The following is a 15,634-nucleotide window of genomic DNA, read 5'->3' on the forward strand; positions in this document are numbered from 1 at the left end:
AAAGAAAAGAAAACAAAACAAAACACAGCCGGACAGGGTGACATGCACCTTTAGTCCCAGCGATCCAGAGGCAGAGGCAGGCAGATCTTTGAATTTAAGGCCAGCCTGGTCTACAGAGAAAATTCTAAGGCAGTCAGAGCTACACAGAGAAACACCAAAGAAAAACAAAACAACTAACGAACGACATGAAGGGGCAGGAGGAGCTGGAGAGATGGCTCAGCGGTTAAGAGCGCTGACTGCTCTTCCAGAGGTCCTGAGTTCAATTCTCAGCAACCACATGGTGGCTCACAACCATCTGATGCTTTTTTCTGGTGTGTCTGAAGACAGTTACAATGTACTCATATAAATAAATAAATCTTTAAAAAAAGAGATGGGAGAGAGAGGGAGGAGGAGGGGAAGGGGAGAGGGAGGGAGGGAACGGAGGGAGAAGGGGAGTGCACTAGAGAGATGTTGGGTGCCCTGCACAAGCATGAGAACCTGAGTTCAGATGAAAATATTCACATTTAAAAGCCCCTATACACTTATAATTACAATGCTGTTGAGGTTGGAGAGAGGGAAATTCATTGGGGCTTGGTGGGCACCAACCTAGCTCCATGTTCCATTAGAGACCCTGTATAAAGAAATAGTAAGGCAGAAATTGATATAGCAGAACATCTAACGTTCTCTTCTGGACTCAGCACACACACACACACCATATACATGTGTACAGCATATACAAAATGAAAAAAGCAAAAAGCAATAGTGTAAGCAGCCGCTTGGACGATAAAATCCAAGATGGCTCCGGTTCCTGATACACTGTAGCAGTAAACGGTTCCACTGCGCATGCGCCAAACCCCAGCAGGTGCATGCTAATGAGGTGGTAGCCCGGGAACCAATCCAGGAGGGCTTGAGACCTCAGGCTCGGGTATAAAAGCAGCGGTTGCAGAGCAGCGGGGGCCATTACACAAAAGCAAGAAGAGCTGTAATACTTAGAAACCTAAAAGAGCTGTAACAAAAGAAACTCCTGAGTAAACCGCATGAGAAGGAGCCTCGGTGTTCTGTCATCATTGCTGCTGGTCAGGAGATAGGGAAATTTATTGGGGCTTGGTGGGCACCAGCCTAGCTTCATGTTCCACTAGAGACCCTGTATAAAGAAATAAATAAGGCAGGAATTGATATAGCAGAACATCTAACATTCTCTTCTGGACTCAGCACACACACACCATATACATGTGTACAGCATACACAAAATGAAAAAAGCAAAAAGCAATAGAACTGACAACTTACATGTCCATCACCGGCAGATAAAGCCCACATTATGCACTGTTGTACACAATGTTGTACAGTAGTAACAAGGAAGGAAATCCCAGCAGCAGAAAGTTCATAGTTGAAAAATAGCAAATAATTGATTTTTTTGGTTATTGCTCAGAAAATGTTACTTTTCTAGAAAGACATATGTAAATCAGAATAAGCAGGAAAGTTACATATTATGCTACAGATAAGAGTTAGGAGGTTGAGTCAGGGGATTTATTTTTTATAAATCTCTCTAGACTGCATCTGTTTTGTCTGGTGTGGTTACACTGCGTTATGAGTTTAAGCAAAGGTCTTTTTTTTTTCTTTTCTTTCCTTCCTTCCTTTCTTTCTGTGTGCGTTTGGTTTTGTTTATCAAAAAACTCAGAGTTTCTCTGGGTAGCCTTGGCTGTTGTGGAACTTGCTCTGTAGACCAGGCTGGCTTCGAGCATGTAGAGATTTGCCTGCCTCTGCCTCCCAAGTACTACGATTAAAGGCCACCCCCAATTATTTCTAATTTTTACATCACATGAATACTGACTTCTTTTTTTTCTTTTTGGGTGTTGTTGTTGATGGAATCCAGAGCCTCAACTACGCCAGACAAGAGCTGTATCACTGAGCTATTTTTCCAGCCCTGAACCAGTCTTAAAAAGAAACAATGACGGTACCAAAGGTCAAGCCAATTAAAGTCTTATTTTTTCGTTTGGAATATCATCTCTCCCACTATTGGAGTTCAGAGTTAGAGCCAAGTTCTGTCACAAACACGGTTTATCTCCGGCCCATTAGAGAGCATCATGTTTGTGGCTTAGGTTATTCAATGAAACCAGAAGGCTGGAGCTACGCAGCGGTCCTCTGCTAGCTAGCCCAAGCCAGGGCACACGCACGCGCCTCTTCCGCGTCGCCGCAGCGAATGCAGCTCAGTACTATTCCTTCGCGCGGACGCCCCAGGTACCCGGAAGACGGCCGAGGACTTCGCAATCCACGAGAGCACCTGCTCCCACGCGGGATACCGCTACGGTTCCGCCTTGAAGCATCTCGCACCAAAGCTGGCAGAAGTCCCGCGAGGAACAACCCGGCCGCGAACCGTGACGTGGCCCAATCCGCAGCCGGCTCCGGCAGTTTCGTCCCAACCGGTCCTCAGGCCCAGCTGCGTCTCCTGGGGCGGGGCAGAAGAGGGGCGTGTCCCCTACGTGGACCAATAAGGGACCGCGCCTGTCTAGGGGGCGGGGCCAGGTGCGCAGCGCAAGGCCGGGCGGCGGAGGCGCCAATGAGCGTGCGCCGCGTCCGGGGCCGGCTAGTGCGCGAGACGCCGCGGAGAGGTTGGTGGCCACTGTAACAGTTTGCAAACGAAGGGGAGTTGTGAAGGGCCTGGGGTTGGGGTCGTGCTGCTGGCTTTGTGGGTACGTCCTCCCCGCGTTGATCCCTGAGCGAGGGACGCAGGAGCTGAAGGCCAGAGGGAGCGGGGGTGAAGATGGAGCAGCCGTCGGGCCGCGGCTCCTAGGGGAGGCAGCGTGCTAGCTTCGGGGGCGGGCCGGTAGCGGGAGCGAGGGCCGCACGGACACCGGTCCCTTCGGCCCTGAAGTTCAGGCGCTGAGCTGCCCCCTTGCGCTCGGGGTGGGCCGGAATCCATTTCTGGGAGTGGGATCTTCCACCTTCGTCAGGTGAGGTTTAGGTGAACACTCACCCGGCTAGTAGCCTTAGCCGGCACAACGTCTGCGTAGGCAGCGGGGCCCAGGATTGGGATGGACAAGGAGGGTGGGCTGGACAGTGTTCAAGGGTTGCAGAGAAGGGGACAGACCCTTCAGTGCCAGCCATCCCCAACGTCATCACCTTCCAGTTCCTGTCCAGGCTCAACCTGGCTTTCCCCGCCACCCGGGGAGCTCCAGGTGTGAGGTATTTGAGCCGATTTCGAGGGTCCTGGCCAAGCTCTAGACAGGTACAGTGCTGTGGTGTGCCAATTACTCGTCTGTACGTAGACAAAAAAGGTCAAGCCTTCTTATTTGTATAAATAAGTGGTGGAGGGCCCTTTTGCCTCGGCCCGAATGTTAGACACTTGGGAGGATGTTTAAAATGATAGAAACTCCTCAGGAAGGAAGAGAAGGGATTCGAGCTGCTGTGCTTTTAGCCAAAGTGCAACAGATAAGAATCTCTGAGCTTGTCTGTTCTGGGATGTGGTTCTGTTTCCTTCTTCATTCAGCATCCAGTTACAAGTGTTTTTCCTTCTCCATCAGGGTCACAATGACAGCCACAGTAAGAAGGCAGAGGCCAAGGAGGCTCCTCTGTTGGGCCTTGGTGGCTGTCCTCTTGGCAGACCTGTTGGCACTGAGTGGTATGTACTTGGCAGAGGTGTCAAAGAAAAGTAAAGAAGAGGGCACAAGGTTCCTACTAGAGTTTAGGGTTGCTGGATCTAGCCTTTTTTCTTTGTCTTTGCTATGGAAAGCAGACTGCTTTCATTGATTTTTAACTTAGGAAGGCAGGAAGGTGTGGGAAGCAGAGAACTGACAGATAAACCCACTTTCTGTCTTCCCTTTAGACACATTGGCTGTGATGTCTGTAGACCTGGGCAGTGAATCCATGAAGGTGGCCATTGTCAAGCCTGGAGTGCCCATGGAGATTGTATTGAACAAGTAAGAGTCAATCTGTGTCAGGGATGTGTATGTAATTTATAGTGCCCACTTGAGACTGTAGGAGCTGAGCCCCGTGTGAGATCTAGAGGCTTCTAGCTTCATAGTCTGCTGCAGGCAGCTAGGCTAATGATGCTTTTTCTTAGGGAATCTCGGAGGAAAACTCCAGTGACCGTGACCTTGAAAGAAAATGAAAGGTTTTTAGGTGATAGTGCAGCCGGCATGGTGAGTAACAGCCCTAGCTAGATTGGTTCCCCCAGAGGCTCACCTCTTGTCTAGCTGGATGAAGCAGAGGCAAGCTATGGTGGGTTTGGGCCTAAGAACCTGCTGGGTCTTCTCCTTCCAGGCCATCAAGAACCCAAAGGCTACGCTCCGTTATTTCCAGCACCTCCTTGGAAAACAGGCGAATAACCCTCACGTGGCCCTTTATCGGTCCCGTTTCCCAGAACATGAGCTAATCGTTGACCCACAGAGGCAGACTGTGCGCTTCCAGATCAGTCAGTGAGTGTCCAGAGGGGGAAGGTAGCCCCTTGTTGGCATGTAGTCGTGATTACTGGGCTTGGTGTTTGCCTTCCGGTGCCTCACCTCCTCCTCCCCTCAGGCAGCTGCAGTTCTCTCCTGAGGAGGTGTTGGGCATGGTTCTAAACTACTCCCGTTCCTTGGCTGAAGATTTTGCAGGTGAGCAGCAAGGTGGGGCTGGTTGGTGGGCAGCGGGAGTTCCCCAAATGGACAGGAAATATCAAGCAGAGCCTTTTTATTTTTCATTAAAAATTGGACCATGCCTAAAGACATGCTTGGTTGTCACAAGCTTGGGATATGCTCCTGGCATCTACTATGTAGAGGATAGGGAGGCCCAGTAAGAGAATTAATTACCTGGTGAGAGTCAGTGGTACTGTTTGAAAATCCTGGTCTGAGGTTTGGAGTTGATGAGATCCTGATCTTTTGTCCTCTGTAGAACAACCCATTAAGGATGCAGTGATCACCGTGCCAGCCTTTTTCAACCAGGCTGAGCGCCGAGCTGTGCTGCAAGCTGCTCGTATGGCTGGCCTTAAGGTGCTGCAGCTCATCAATGACAACACCGCCACAGCCCTCAGCTATGGAGTCTTCCGCCGGAAAGATATCAATTCCACTGCACAGGTGAGCCAGGGAGGCCTCCTGGCCACTAGATCCACAAGACACTGAATGTGAGGATGGAGGATCCTTGACCCATTTTGCATCTTGTTTGCATGGCCATCCTTTGACAAATTGTGACAAATAGCTGCCTTTCAGTACCCAGTGGAGTTGGTTACTTTTATGAAGGGTAACAGCTTTTTATTTTCAGGCAGACAAGTAGACAGGCATCCTGCATTTGATAAACTATCTCTTTTTATTTGAGTTTTTTGGTGGGGTAGGTGGAAGGGGTGGAGACAGGATTTCTCTGTATGGTCTTGCTGTCCTGTAACTCACTGTGTAAACCAGGCTGGCCTTGAACTAAGAGATCCACCTGCCTCTGCCTCCAGAGCATTGGAATTAAAAATGTGTACCACCACACCTAGCTTGGCTTCTGCATTAGGTTCCCATGACAGTGTCCTTGGTTTTTCCACAGAATGTCATGTTCTATGACATGGGCTCAGGCAGCACTGTGTGTACCATCGTGACCTACCAGACGGTGAAGACTAAAGAGGCTGGGATACAACCACAGCTGCAGATCCGGGGCGTGGGGTAGGTTCCTGAGGCTTCAGGGAGCGGCATCTCCTGCATTTCAGGGGCCTTTTCTGATTCCTGAGGGAACCCTTCCTGGATGCAGCATGGGTTTCTGGAGGGGCTGCTCCCAAAGAAGACATGAAAACAAGAGAGGCAGTTTGACTCCTGACACCTTATATCAGTGAATTGTCTATCTTTCTTCCTGTCTTTGGTTTCTGTTTGGTTTTGGTTTTGGTGTTTCGAGATAGGGTTTCTCTGTATAGCCCTGTCAATCCTGAAACTAACTCTGTAGTCCAGGCTGGCCTTGAACTCACAGAGATCCAGTTACCTCTCCGCCTTCTAAGTACTGGGATTAAAGGCACATGCTGCACCACCACCCTCCCAATTCTTTGTTTCTACTGAGGTTGAATCTAGAGTCTCACAGACATCCCACAAACATTCTGCTACTAAACTGTATATCCCTGGAATTTAACTGTGTTGTTCAGGTTGGTCAAAGACCTACCTCTGTGCTGTCACCTACAGAATTTAAAAAAATAACAAAACCCTTCCTAAAAAAGGCATTGGGGTATAATTCTAGCACTGGGGAGGTGGACGCAGGAAGGTCAGAAATGCAAACTCACCTGTAGCTATATAGGGAGTGCTAGTGCAGCATAGAGTATGTGAGACCCTGTAACCTTGTTCAGCTCCTCACTGTTCAGCTAGGAGGTTCTCTTAAGATACTGACAGTAGCTCTATACTGGGACCTCGCCTAGTATTCATGGGCCCCAGAATCATCTGTAAAAAGATAAATAAAATGCCAATATAACAGTACTCCATTTTCCACTGCTCTTTTTATTCCTTTTTGAGCTCTGCCTGCTGCACCTGTGCCTAAGCTCTTTAACTGTTTTGTTTTTATTTTTTGGAGATCTCTCTACACAGCCCTGGCTGTCATGGAACTCTTGTTGTAGACCAGGCTGGCCTAGAACTCGAGAGTCACCTGCCTCTGCCCCCAAATGTTGGGTATAAAACATGAACTGCATGGAGATGAAGCCACCATGGGTGGCTCCTCTTATTCTTAAAGAATATATATGTCGGGGGCCTGGAGAGATGGCTCAGCGGTTAAGAGTACTGACTGCTCTTCCAGAGGTTCTGAGTTCAATTCCCAGCAACCACATGATGGCTCATAACCATCTGTAATGGGAACCTCTTCTAGTATGTCTGAAGACAACTACAGTGTACTCACACACATAAGAAAAGATAAAATCTTTTTAAAATATATATTTAATTTAAAAAAATATATGTTATCCTTCAGAGCTTTGAATGTACTCTCCTACTTCCTTCCTTGGGGTCTTTAGGAAAACTATTCCTTCTCTCTAGAATGTGCTTCACACTCTTCTCTGACTACTCTTGAGTAGTTTGGACTTCCTATGTGCATCCTGCTAGCCTTTTCTGCTTTTCTTCATTCATTTTGAGACAGGGTCACAACAGTGTAACCCTGGCTGGCCTGGAGTCTGTGTGTAGAGCAGACTAGCCTTAAACTAACAGATGCTGGGTACATCTTTTTTATGACGTGTGATTTTATGTTTAGATCATAAATTCCTTGATGGTAGGGAGCTGTCTCCTCTCTTGCTCCTTTTGTCACTTACATTCAAATACTTGATACTCAGTACTGTGCTGAGTGACTAGGTAGATGAGCTGCTCCCGAATTGCTGTTTGTGCTGTAGGGATGCAGGCAGAGCACTGTTGTGACAGAGGGAGGGTCATCTATGTCCTTACACTGTACTTGTTCCTTTCCTTGAACAGATTTGACCGCACCCTGGGTGGCTTGGAGATGGAACTTCGGCTTCGAGAACACTTGGCTAAGCTCTTCAATGAACAGCGCAAGGGCCAGAAAGCCAAGGATGTTCGGGAAAACCCCCGGGCCATGGCCAAACTGCTTCGGGAAGCCAATCGGCTTAAAACCATCCTGAGTGCCAATGTTGATCACGTGGCACAGGTACCCACATGGGACCTTCTAGAGAGCAGGCTTGTGGCTCCTGTCCACGGGGGTGGAGGGCCTTTTATTCCTCCCAGAGTCCTGTTCTGTTCTCTTGAATTCCATCTTCTTTTGCTCTGTTCTCTTGAATTCCATCTTCTTTTGCTCAGAGAGCAGACCTGACCAGAACATCTTATTCCTCTTCCCACAGATTGAGGGTTTGATGGATGATGTGGACTTCAAGGCAAAAGTAACTCGAGTGGAGTTCGAGGAGCTGTGTGCAGATTTGTTTGATCGAGTGCCTGGGCCTGTGCAGCAGGCCTTGCAGAGTGCGGAGATGAGCTTGGTGAGGGATGAGGGAGACAAATGTGCCTATGGGAGAACATAGCACACCCACAGAGTGTCAGAGGGAAAAGACATTAACTCCTGCATCTCACTTTCCCCTTCTGCAGGATCAAATTGAACAGGTGATCCTGGTGGGTGGGGCCACTCGTGTTCCTAAAGTTCAAGAGGTGCTGCTAAAGGCTGTGGGCAAGTGAGTATGATGTTGGTGCTGGGCACCTATGTAATGAGAAAGGGAGAACCCACTTCCAGGTAGATAATGCTAAAATTTGTGTCTCTTAGGGAGGAACTGGGAAAGAACATCAATGCAGATGAAGCAGCTGCCATGGGGGCTGTGTACCAGGCAGCAGCACTCAGCAAAGCATTCAAAGTGAAGCCATTTGTTGTGCGTGATGCTGTCATTTACCCCATCCTGGTAAGCTTGACCTGGTGACACACTCCCTTCACTTCTCCAAGTGAGATGTCTGTTCACCTCAACCTGTCCCTTTTTCTTTCGGCTGAGAGATCCAATCCCTCATACCTGCTTATAGAACTTTCCCTAGTTCTCCAGTGCACCTTCTCCTTCCCTGTTATGTAGGTGGAGTTCACGAGGGAGGTGGAGGAAGAGCCTGGGCTTCGAAGCCTGAAGCATAATAAGCGTGTGCTCTTCTCCCGAATGGGGCCCTACCCTCAGCGCAAAGTCATCACCTTTAACCGCTACAGCCATGATTTCAACTTTCACATCAACTACGGTGACCTGGGCTTCCTGGGGCCTGAGGATCTTCGGTGAGGGGCGGGGGCAGGATGACACCTCCAGGGTGTGGGAGGTGTGCCTGCCAGATGATCTTAGGATGGGGAGGGGAATGTGGGACTTGAAGGATTGAAGGTGGGATAGGGTTGTTATGAGAGAGGGTTGTCTTAGAGAAAGGGTCCATCTTTCCAAGTTTAGGGTAGGTGACATCTCATGCCTGTAGGCCATGTGGTCTGGAGTTTATAATAGGCTGGATGGATCTGCTCAAACTCTTTTCTTTTCCTCCTAACCAGAGTATTTGGCTCCCAGAATCTGACCACAGTGAAACTAAAAGGTGTGGGAGAGAGCTTCAAGAAATATCCTGACTATGAGTCCAAAGGCATCAAGGCCCACTTTAACCTGGATGAGAGTGGGGTGCTCAGTTTAGACAGGGTGAGAGCAAAAGGGAACCATTACCTGGGTAGGGGTGAACCCTGAACCCACCAGTCTCTCTGAGTGGGTTCACAGGGTAACCATAAAGCATTTTGGAAGCAGATCGGATGAATCTTGGCTTTTAACACTTTGCAGCAATGGGGTCTTTGCGACCAGCACATGCTAATGGTCACTGTAACTTGCTTAGAGGCAAATATAGATTTTGAAACAAAACATATGTGTGGGTATATGTCTGTGCACCATTTATGTGCCTTGTGCCCATGAAGGCTAAGAGAGGATGTCGGATCCTAGATTTGGACGTAACCAAAGGGATGTGGGTGCTGGGAATTGGACCCAGTGCTCAGCCATCTTTCCAACCTCTTAAGATGTTTTGAGTATGTGTGTATATAATAGGGATGGGGTGCAAGCATGCTACGGCGGACGTAGAGCCAGAAGAAACAGGAAACTAGTTGGTTTTCTTCTACCAAGCCCAGAAAAACTTTCTTTAGTTCAATTTAAAATCAAGTCTGTATGGGTGGTTTGCCTGCACATGTGTCTGCATCATATGTATGTATGATGCCCCAGGAGGCCAGAAGAGGGAGTCAGATCCTCTGGCATTGAAGTGAGAGATGGTTGTGAGCCAACATGTCAGTGCTGAGCATCATACCTGGGTTCTCTGGAAAATCAGTCTGTGTTCTTTGCTGCTGAGCCATCTCTTCAGCCCCCAAATAAGCTGACTTCTAAAGAGTAATTTTGAGCCAGGTACGGTGGTACAGAAAGAACTCAGGAGGCACAGGCAGCTCCTTGAGTTTGAGGCCAGCCTAGTCTACAAAGTGACTCTAGGACAGCCAGGACTCTGTTTTACCAAGAGACCCTGTCTCAAAACAAACAAACAAATTGAATTTTCTGGCACACTGGGAAAATGGTCCATTGCATTACCAAGTGGAGACCTGGAGGGCTCTAGGGAGAGGAATGGGAGCCTGTCCTGAGAGGGCTGGCACTTAAAGGGGGATTGGCCATCCAGGAATCTCAGAAAAGGAAGGTGAGAGAGTAGGTCCTCACAGGTGCAAGTCATTTTGTGTTCCTAATGTATGCATAAGCAACATACTTAGGGGAAAACATGGGTTATATGCAGTTTTTTTTTTTTAACCCATTTCAAAATAGGTGGAGTCCGTATTTGAGACCCTGGTGGAGGACAGCCCAGAGGAAGAATCTACTCTTACCAGTAAGATGAACATAGGCTTCTGTGTGCATGCAAGTGTGTGCTAGCAAGCAAGAGTAAACACATATACCTGCTTGTTCTGCGGTAGGAAGTGGAGTCGCTGCTTGATTCCCTCTTGAACTTCTCTGCTTCTTTCCTCCTAGAACTTGGCAACACCATTTCCAGCCTGTTTGGAGGTGGTACCTCATCAGATGCCAAAGAGAATGGTACTGATGCTGTACAGGTAAGGGCAGAGAAGCAGACTAGCAAGTGGCTGGGGCTGGGGTGATGTAGACCAAAGCAGAGTCTGGCGGGACTCCCGGCTGCCTGGACTTCAGTGATCCTCAGTGGTCTTCATCTCTCACCTATGGCAGGCTGCCTTGCTCCTGCTTCATTAAGATTTGAGCCACTACCAGAACCTACGGCTTACTGTTCTTATAACCACCTGCTCTCCTATATCTCTGGCATCCCAACAGCCCCAGTTTGCCTACAAGTATCTAATTGACCCAAGCTTTATGCTGAGCAGTGTTCCCTTTCCAAACAGAGGAGGTGAAGTGTGGTCATAGGCTCAGCCAATAATGTGTATAACTTTTGGGGCTCCCGTAATTGTCTCCCAGGAGGAAGAGGAGAGCCCTGCGGAGGGGAGCAAGGATGAGCCTGCAGAGCAGAGGGAGCCTAAGGAGGAAGCTGAAGCCCCAGCAGAGAGTACCTCTCAGCCTCCACCCTCTGAGCCTAAGGGGGATGCAGCCCATGAGGGAGAGAAACCTGATTTAAAAGAAAATGGGGACAAGTCCGAGACCCAGGTGAGCTGCCTGTAGGAGAAGAGGGTGGAGAACAAGGGCTAATGCTGTGTGGAAGCCACTTCCTTCATGCCATGTAGAAGAGGAGACAAGTAATGTAATGTTTTTCCTTACATCACTGCTCTTTCTACTCAGAAGCCCAATGAGAAGGGGCAGGCAGAGCCTGAGGGTGCTGCTCCAGCTCCTGAGGAAGAAAAAAAGCAGAAACCTGCTCGGAAGCAGAAAATGGTGGAAGAGATAGGTGTGGAGCTGGCTGTCTTGGACCTGCCAGACTTGCCAGAGGATGAGGTGGCCCGTTCCGTGCAGAAGTAAGTGCTGGCCATGTGGAAGATGAGCCGGGTGTGGAAAGGTGATCCTGGAAGGCCCCTGGTTCCAGCCCCACCTCTCCTTGCCTTTTCTTTTTTTTTTTTGGTTTTTTTCAAGACAGGGTTTCTCTGTGTAGCCCTGGCTGTCCTGGAACTCACTCTAGACCAGGCTGGCCTCGAACTCAGAAATCCGCCTGTCTCTGCCTCCCAAGTGCTGGGATTAAAGGCGTGCACCACCAACGCCCGGCTAAACTTTTTTTTTTTTTAAGATTTATTTATTATTATAAATAAGTACACAGAAGAGGGTATCAGATTTCATTATGGGTGGTTGTGAGCCACCATGTGGTTGCTGGGATTTGAACTCACGACCTTCGGAAGAGCAGTCAGTGCTCTTACCCTCTGAGCCATCTCACCAGCCCCCTCTCCTTGCCTTTTCATCCCACAGACTTGAGGACTTGACCCTGCGAGACCTAGAGAAGCAGGAGAGGGAGAAAGCTGCCAACAGCTTGGAAGCTTTTATCTTTGAGACTCAGGTGAGCAGGCAAGGGCAGCAAGCACACACCCTCCCCAGAACGTCTGCTTAGGGACAGTGTCTCTTATCATTGCCCCAAAGACAACCGCATGCATGGATGTGTGTCCTTTACAGGACAAGCTATACCAACCTGAGTACCAGGAAGTGTCCACTGAGGAGCAACGGGAGGAGATCTCTGGGAAACTCAGCGCCACTTCTACCTGGCTGGAAGATGAGGGATTTGGAGCCACCACTGTGGTGAGGGGCCTTCTGGGATGTGGCAGGCAGATGGGAGTGCTGCCCGTGCCTCCAACCCCTCACCCCTACCCCCACTTCTAGGGCCAGAGTGAGAAGAGCTGGGGTGTCAGGACTTGAAGCAAGTTGCAGGGCTGGGTCCGGGTAGCTGATGCTCCGGCTACACTTCAACCCTCCTCTTCCTCCTCATGTCCATCAGATGTTGAAGGACAAGCTGTCTGAACTGAGAAAGCTGTGCCAAGGGCTGTTTTTTCGGGTGGAAGAGCGCAGGAAATGGCCAGAGCGGCTTTCAGCTCTGGATAATCTCCTCAACCACTCCAGCATTTTCCTCAAGTGAGTGCTCTCTGCCCCCTTTCTTCTTTGCGCAGTCCTGCTGAGACCGTTACTCTCCTTTCTGCCTGCCGACTTGTGTTCTGCCCTAGGCTGATGTTTTCCTCTTTGGCTTCTAGGGGTGCCCGGCTCATCCCAGAGATGGACCAGATCTTCACTGAGGTGGAGATGACAACGTTGGAGAAAGTCATCAATGACACCTGGGTAATTTCTTCTAATTTGTAACTGGACACTTTAGCTGGTACCCTGGGATGATGAGAGTGAACCTGCCACATCCATGGCTAGTTCTGAGTCTTCCCTGGCTTTATCTCCAGGCCTGGAAGAATGCAACTCTGGCTGAGCAGGCCAAGCTTCCTGCCACAGAGAAGCCTGTGCTACTTTCAAAAGACATTGAGGCCAAAATGATGGCCCTGGACCGTGAGGTACAGTATCTGCTCAATAAAGCCAAATTTACCAAACCCCGGCCACGGCCCAAGGACAAGAATGGCACCAAGACAGAACCTCCTCTCAATGCCAGTGCTGGTGACCAAGAGGAAAAGGTCATTCCACCTACAGGTGAGGAGAGATGATGCATGGCTCCAGTTTCTATGAGCAATCAGAAGGCCATCTCCCTCTCCCTCCTAGGACTACATCTAACTTTTAATTTCCCTCTAGGCCAGACTGAAGAGGTGAAACCCATTTTAGAACCTGACAAAGAAGAGACTGGTGAGTTGGGGACCCGGGGAATGGGACATTTCATTATTCTGGGAGCAGGCAAACTGGCAAGCATAGTCTATTTCAGGTTGGTGAATGTAAAAAGCCTTTAGCCATGACTTTTTCTTTGGAAAAGAAACTAGGGCAAAGACAGACTGGGAAATGGCTCAGTGGTAAGTGCTTAATTGCACAGTGTGAGGATCAGAGTTCAGATCCCCAGCACCCATGTAAATGCCATGCAGCCATACTGCCCACTTACTATCCCAGCATGTTGAAGAGACAAGGTGTCTAGAGCAGGTTGACTTGCTTGAATTACCAACTCCAGATTCAAGTAAGAGACCCTCCTTGAATATATAAGGAAGTAAGCAATGAGGGAGAAACCCTCCATCAGCCTCTGGCCTCCACATGCATGGGCAAAACATACACACTTTTGTTGTTGTAGTTTCTTGTTTTGTTTTTTGAGATAGGGTTTCTCTGTGTATAACCCTGGTTGACCTGGAACTTGCCTTGTAGACCAGGCTGGCCTTGAACTCAAGAGAGTCACCTGACTCTGCCTCTCAAGTGCTGGTATTAAAGTCATACACTGCCACACCTGGCTTATATATTATTTTCTCTTTTTCTTTTTTCTTTTTTTTTTTTTTTTTTTTTTTTTTTTTTTTTTTTTTTTTTGAGATGGTGTTTCTTTGTATAGTACTAGACCAGAAAAATGTAATAATTTGTGGGAGAAAGGGCTGGAGAGGTGACTCGATGCTTAAGAGCTCTGGCTCCTCTTCAGTGAACTCAGTTTCTGTTTTCAGCTTGTGGCTAATGGCTCACAACTGTAACTCCAGTTCCAGAGGACCTGATTCCCTCTTCTGGCCTCCAAAGGCACATATTTAATACACAGGCACACATGCAAGCACAACACCCATAAACATTAAATAAAAATTTAAAGAAAAAGGGAGAGAGGCAGGCAGTGGTGGCACACGCCTTTAATCCCAGCACTTGGGAGGCAGAGGCAGGCAGACTTCTGAGTTCGAGGCCAGCTTGGTCTACAGAGTGAGTTCCAGGACGGCCAGGGCTAGACAGAGAAACCATGTCTCAAAAAACCAAAAGAAAAAAGAAGGAAAAAGGGAGAGACCCCCCAGATGTGGCTCCCACATTTTATATATTTACCAACTGGAATTTTAGCATCTCACTTGTTTAGTGACTAGCCTTTCTCTTCTAAATTGAAGGTACGGAACCAGCAGACTCTGAGCCTCTGGAACTAGGAGGTCCTGGAGCTGGTAAGAGTGAAGCCTGGGGCATTGGGCAGCTTGTTAGGGTTGGAGGGAATGAACAGGCTGTTGAGCCTTACACTGCTATCCTCCCCTGCCCCTCCAACAGAACCTGAAAAGGAAGAGCAGACAGCAGGACAGAAGCGGCCTTTGAAGAATGATGAACTATAACCCCAGCTCCTGCCTCCCGACTTGCCTCCAGCCCCTTATCCTACCACCTCTATTTATTATACATCAGGGTTGGCGTGGGGGTTGGTGCCCTCAGGGGCTCAAGTTCCTTCTCTCAGCTGGGACAGCAGGTAGCTGCTCAATCCTGATGTAGCTCCATGGGTGAAACTGGCCCTGTTCTGTCCCCAGCCCCACCCTCTGGTCTCCTACTCTCTGGCTGCGTTTTTTGGAAAAAATCACTATTGTGTCTTAATTCTTTGCCTGTGGGTAAATGAGAGAATGGCTACTAGTGGTTGTTGGAGACCTGGTAGTGGGAAGGATGTCATGGGTCACTGGAGAGTGGCCAGTTTTCTTAACATCCTTTCATCTTTTCCTCTTTCACAAAATAAGTGTCCTGTTTGGGCTAGTGTCTACAAAGCTTCAGTCCCACTTGGTTTCTGAATGTCTCTTTTCTCTTCTGTCTTCTCTTCCCTTGCCCTTCCTCCTTGGCTTTTCTGTCCTTTTCTTCCCTGTGCAGACTGGGCTATGGTCTTCTTGCCCAAAGCCTTTCATCTGGACTGTCTATAGAGTAAATATGCTCTCATGGTTCGTGCGACCCCTGGTGGCTGGAGCAAGCAGGGAGCAGGCAAGAAGGGAAAGGCCTGTAGCCCAGATGGGTTGTTGGGCCCAGGATAGTACAAGTCTGGAGAGTGGTTGGCAAGGATGCAAGTATACTGCAGGCACTCGCCATCCTTATCATCCCCAGTTCCTGTGACACCTACCCCTTCATGCTCTTTCCTTCTTCCCCCTGGGCTGACCAAAAATGTGCTATCTACTGTGAGCCCCTTTCCTAAGACCCCGGGGGACAGAGAGACCATGGTGTGAATGTAAAAATGACACCTCACTCTCCGGCAAGCTTGTGGGTAAAGAAGAGGGGTCAGGGTTCAACTTGACAGTGTACTTAGCTAGGAAGGAAAGCCCCTTGCCCGCTATAACCATGCCTAGAGTGCCTGTCCTCCAGTATTGCACCTGTAGCCGGAGCTAGGGCCACCCCAGTGCAGGGGCAAAAGCAAACCTGATGCCAGTCGTTCTGTCTTTTCCACCCCAGCCCCACCCCACTTTC

General features: G+C 48.9%; 2 protein-coding genes across 6 annotated transcripts; one reads left to right on the top strand and one right to left on the bottom strand.

Moving 5' to 3' along the window:
* Positions 1–1,943: 1,943 nt before the first annotated feature.
* Positions 1,944–2,899, bottom strand: LOC116073603. Its single transcript, XM_031345685.1, has 2 exons — positions 2,826–2,899; positions 1,944–2,712 (listed from the first exon to the last, which is right to left on the bottom strand). The coding sequence occupies exons 1-2, from the start codon at positions 2,897–2,899 to the stop codon at positions 2,193–2,195; spliced, it is 594 nt and encodes a 197-aa protein (XP_031201545.1). The 3' UTR covers positions 1,944–2,192.
* Positions 2,460–15,619, top strand: Hyou1 (hypoxia up-regulated 1). 5 transcript variants are annotated; one of them, XM_031344582.1, is made up of 26 exons: positions 2,460–2,588; positions 3,501–3,598; positions 3,803–3,896; positions 4,040–4,118; positions 4,240–4,394; positions 4,495–4,571; positions 4,849–5,030; positions 5,479–5,594; positions 7,359–7,551; positions 7,742–7,876; positions 7,983–8,065; positions 8,155–8,287; positions 8,450–8,637; positions 8,896–9,034; positions 10,178–10,238; positions 10,379–10,458; positions 10,832–11,017; positions 11,150–11,322; positions 11,765–11,852; positions 11,966–12,088; positions 12,285–12,418; positions 12,535–12,619; positions 12,730–12,970; positions 13,070–13,120; positions 14,323–14,373; positions 14,474–15,619. In XM_031344582.1, the coding sequence occupies exons 2-26, from the start codon at positions 3,508–3,510 to the stop codon at positions 14,533–14,535; spliced, it is 3,000 nt and encodes a 999-aa protein (XP_031200442.1). In that variant the 5' UTR covers positions 2,460–2,588; positions 3,501–3,507; the 3' UTR covers positions 14,536–15,619. The 5 variants fall into 5 exon arrangements, with proteins under 5 accessions (XP_031200442.1, XP_031200445.1, XP_031200446.1 ...); XM_031344585.1 differs by having other exon boundaries at positions 11,153–11,322; XM_031344586.1 differs by having other exon boundaries at positions 2,561–2,669.
* The last annotated feature ends 15 nt before the right edge of the window (positions 15,620–15,634 follow it).

This window comes from Mastomys coucha, unplaced genomic scaffold (genome assembly GCF_008632895.1).
Source record: "Mastomys coucha isolate ucsf_1 unplaced genomic scaffold, UCSF_Mcou_1 pScaffold23, whole genome shotgun sequence".
NCBI classification, from domain to species: Eukaryota; Metazoa; Chordata; class Mammalia; order Rodentia; family Muridae; genus Mastomys; species Mastomys coucha.

What these genes read in the sequence shown, in the direction of transcription:
- LOC116073603 (XM_031345685.1), bottom strand. Translation starts at nt 2,899, where the DNA reads ATGGATTCCGGCCCACCCCGAGCGCAAGGGGGCAGCTCAGCGCCTGAA. An exon ending in GGCCGAAGGGACCGGTGTCC is followed by an intron (nt 2,713 to 2,825) that starts GTGCGGCCCTCG and finishes TCTGGCCTTCAG; the next exon opens with CTCCTGCGTCCCTCGCTCAG.
- Hyou1 (XM_031344582.1), top strand. Translation starts at nt 3,508, where the DNA reads ATGACAGCCACAGTAAGAAGGCAGAGGCCAAGGAGGCTCCTCTGTTGG. An exon ending in CTGCTAAAGGCTGTGGGCAA is followed by an intron (nt 8,066 to 8,154) that starts GTGAGTATGATG and finishes TGTGTCTCTTAG; the next exon opens with GGAGGAACTGGGAAAGAACA. An exon ending in CTGGGGCCTGAGGATCTTCG is followed by an intron (nt 8,638 to 8,895) that starts GTGAGGGGCGGG and finishes CCTCCTAACCAG; the next exon opens with AGTATTTGGCTCCCAGAATC.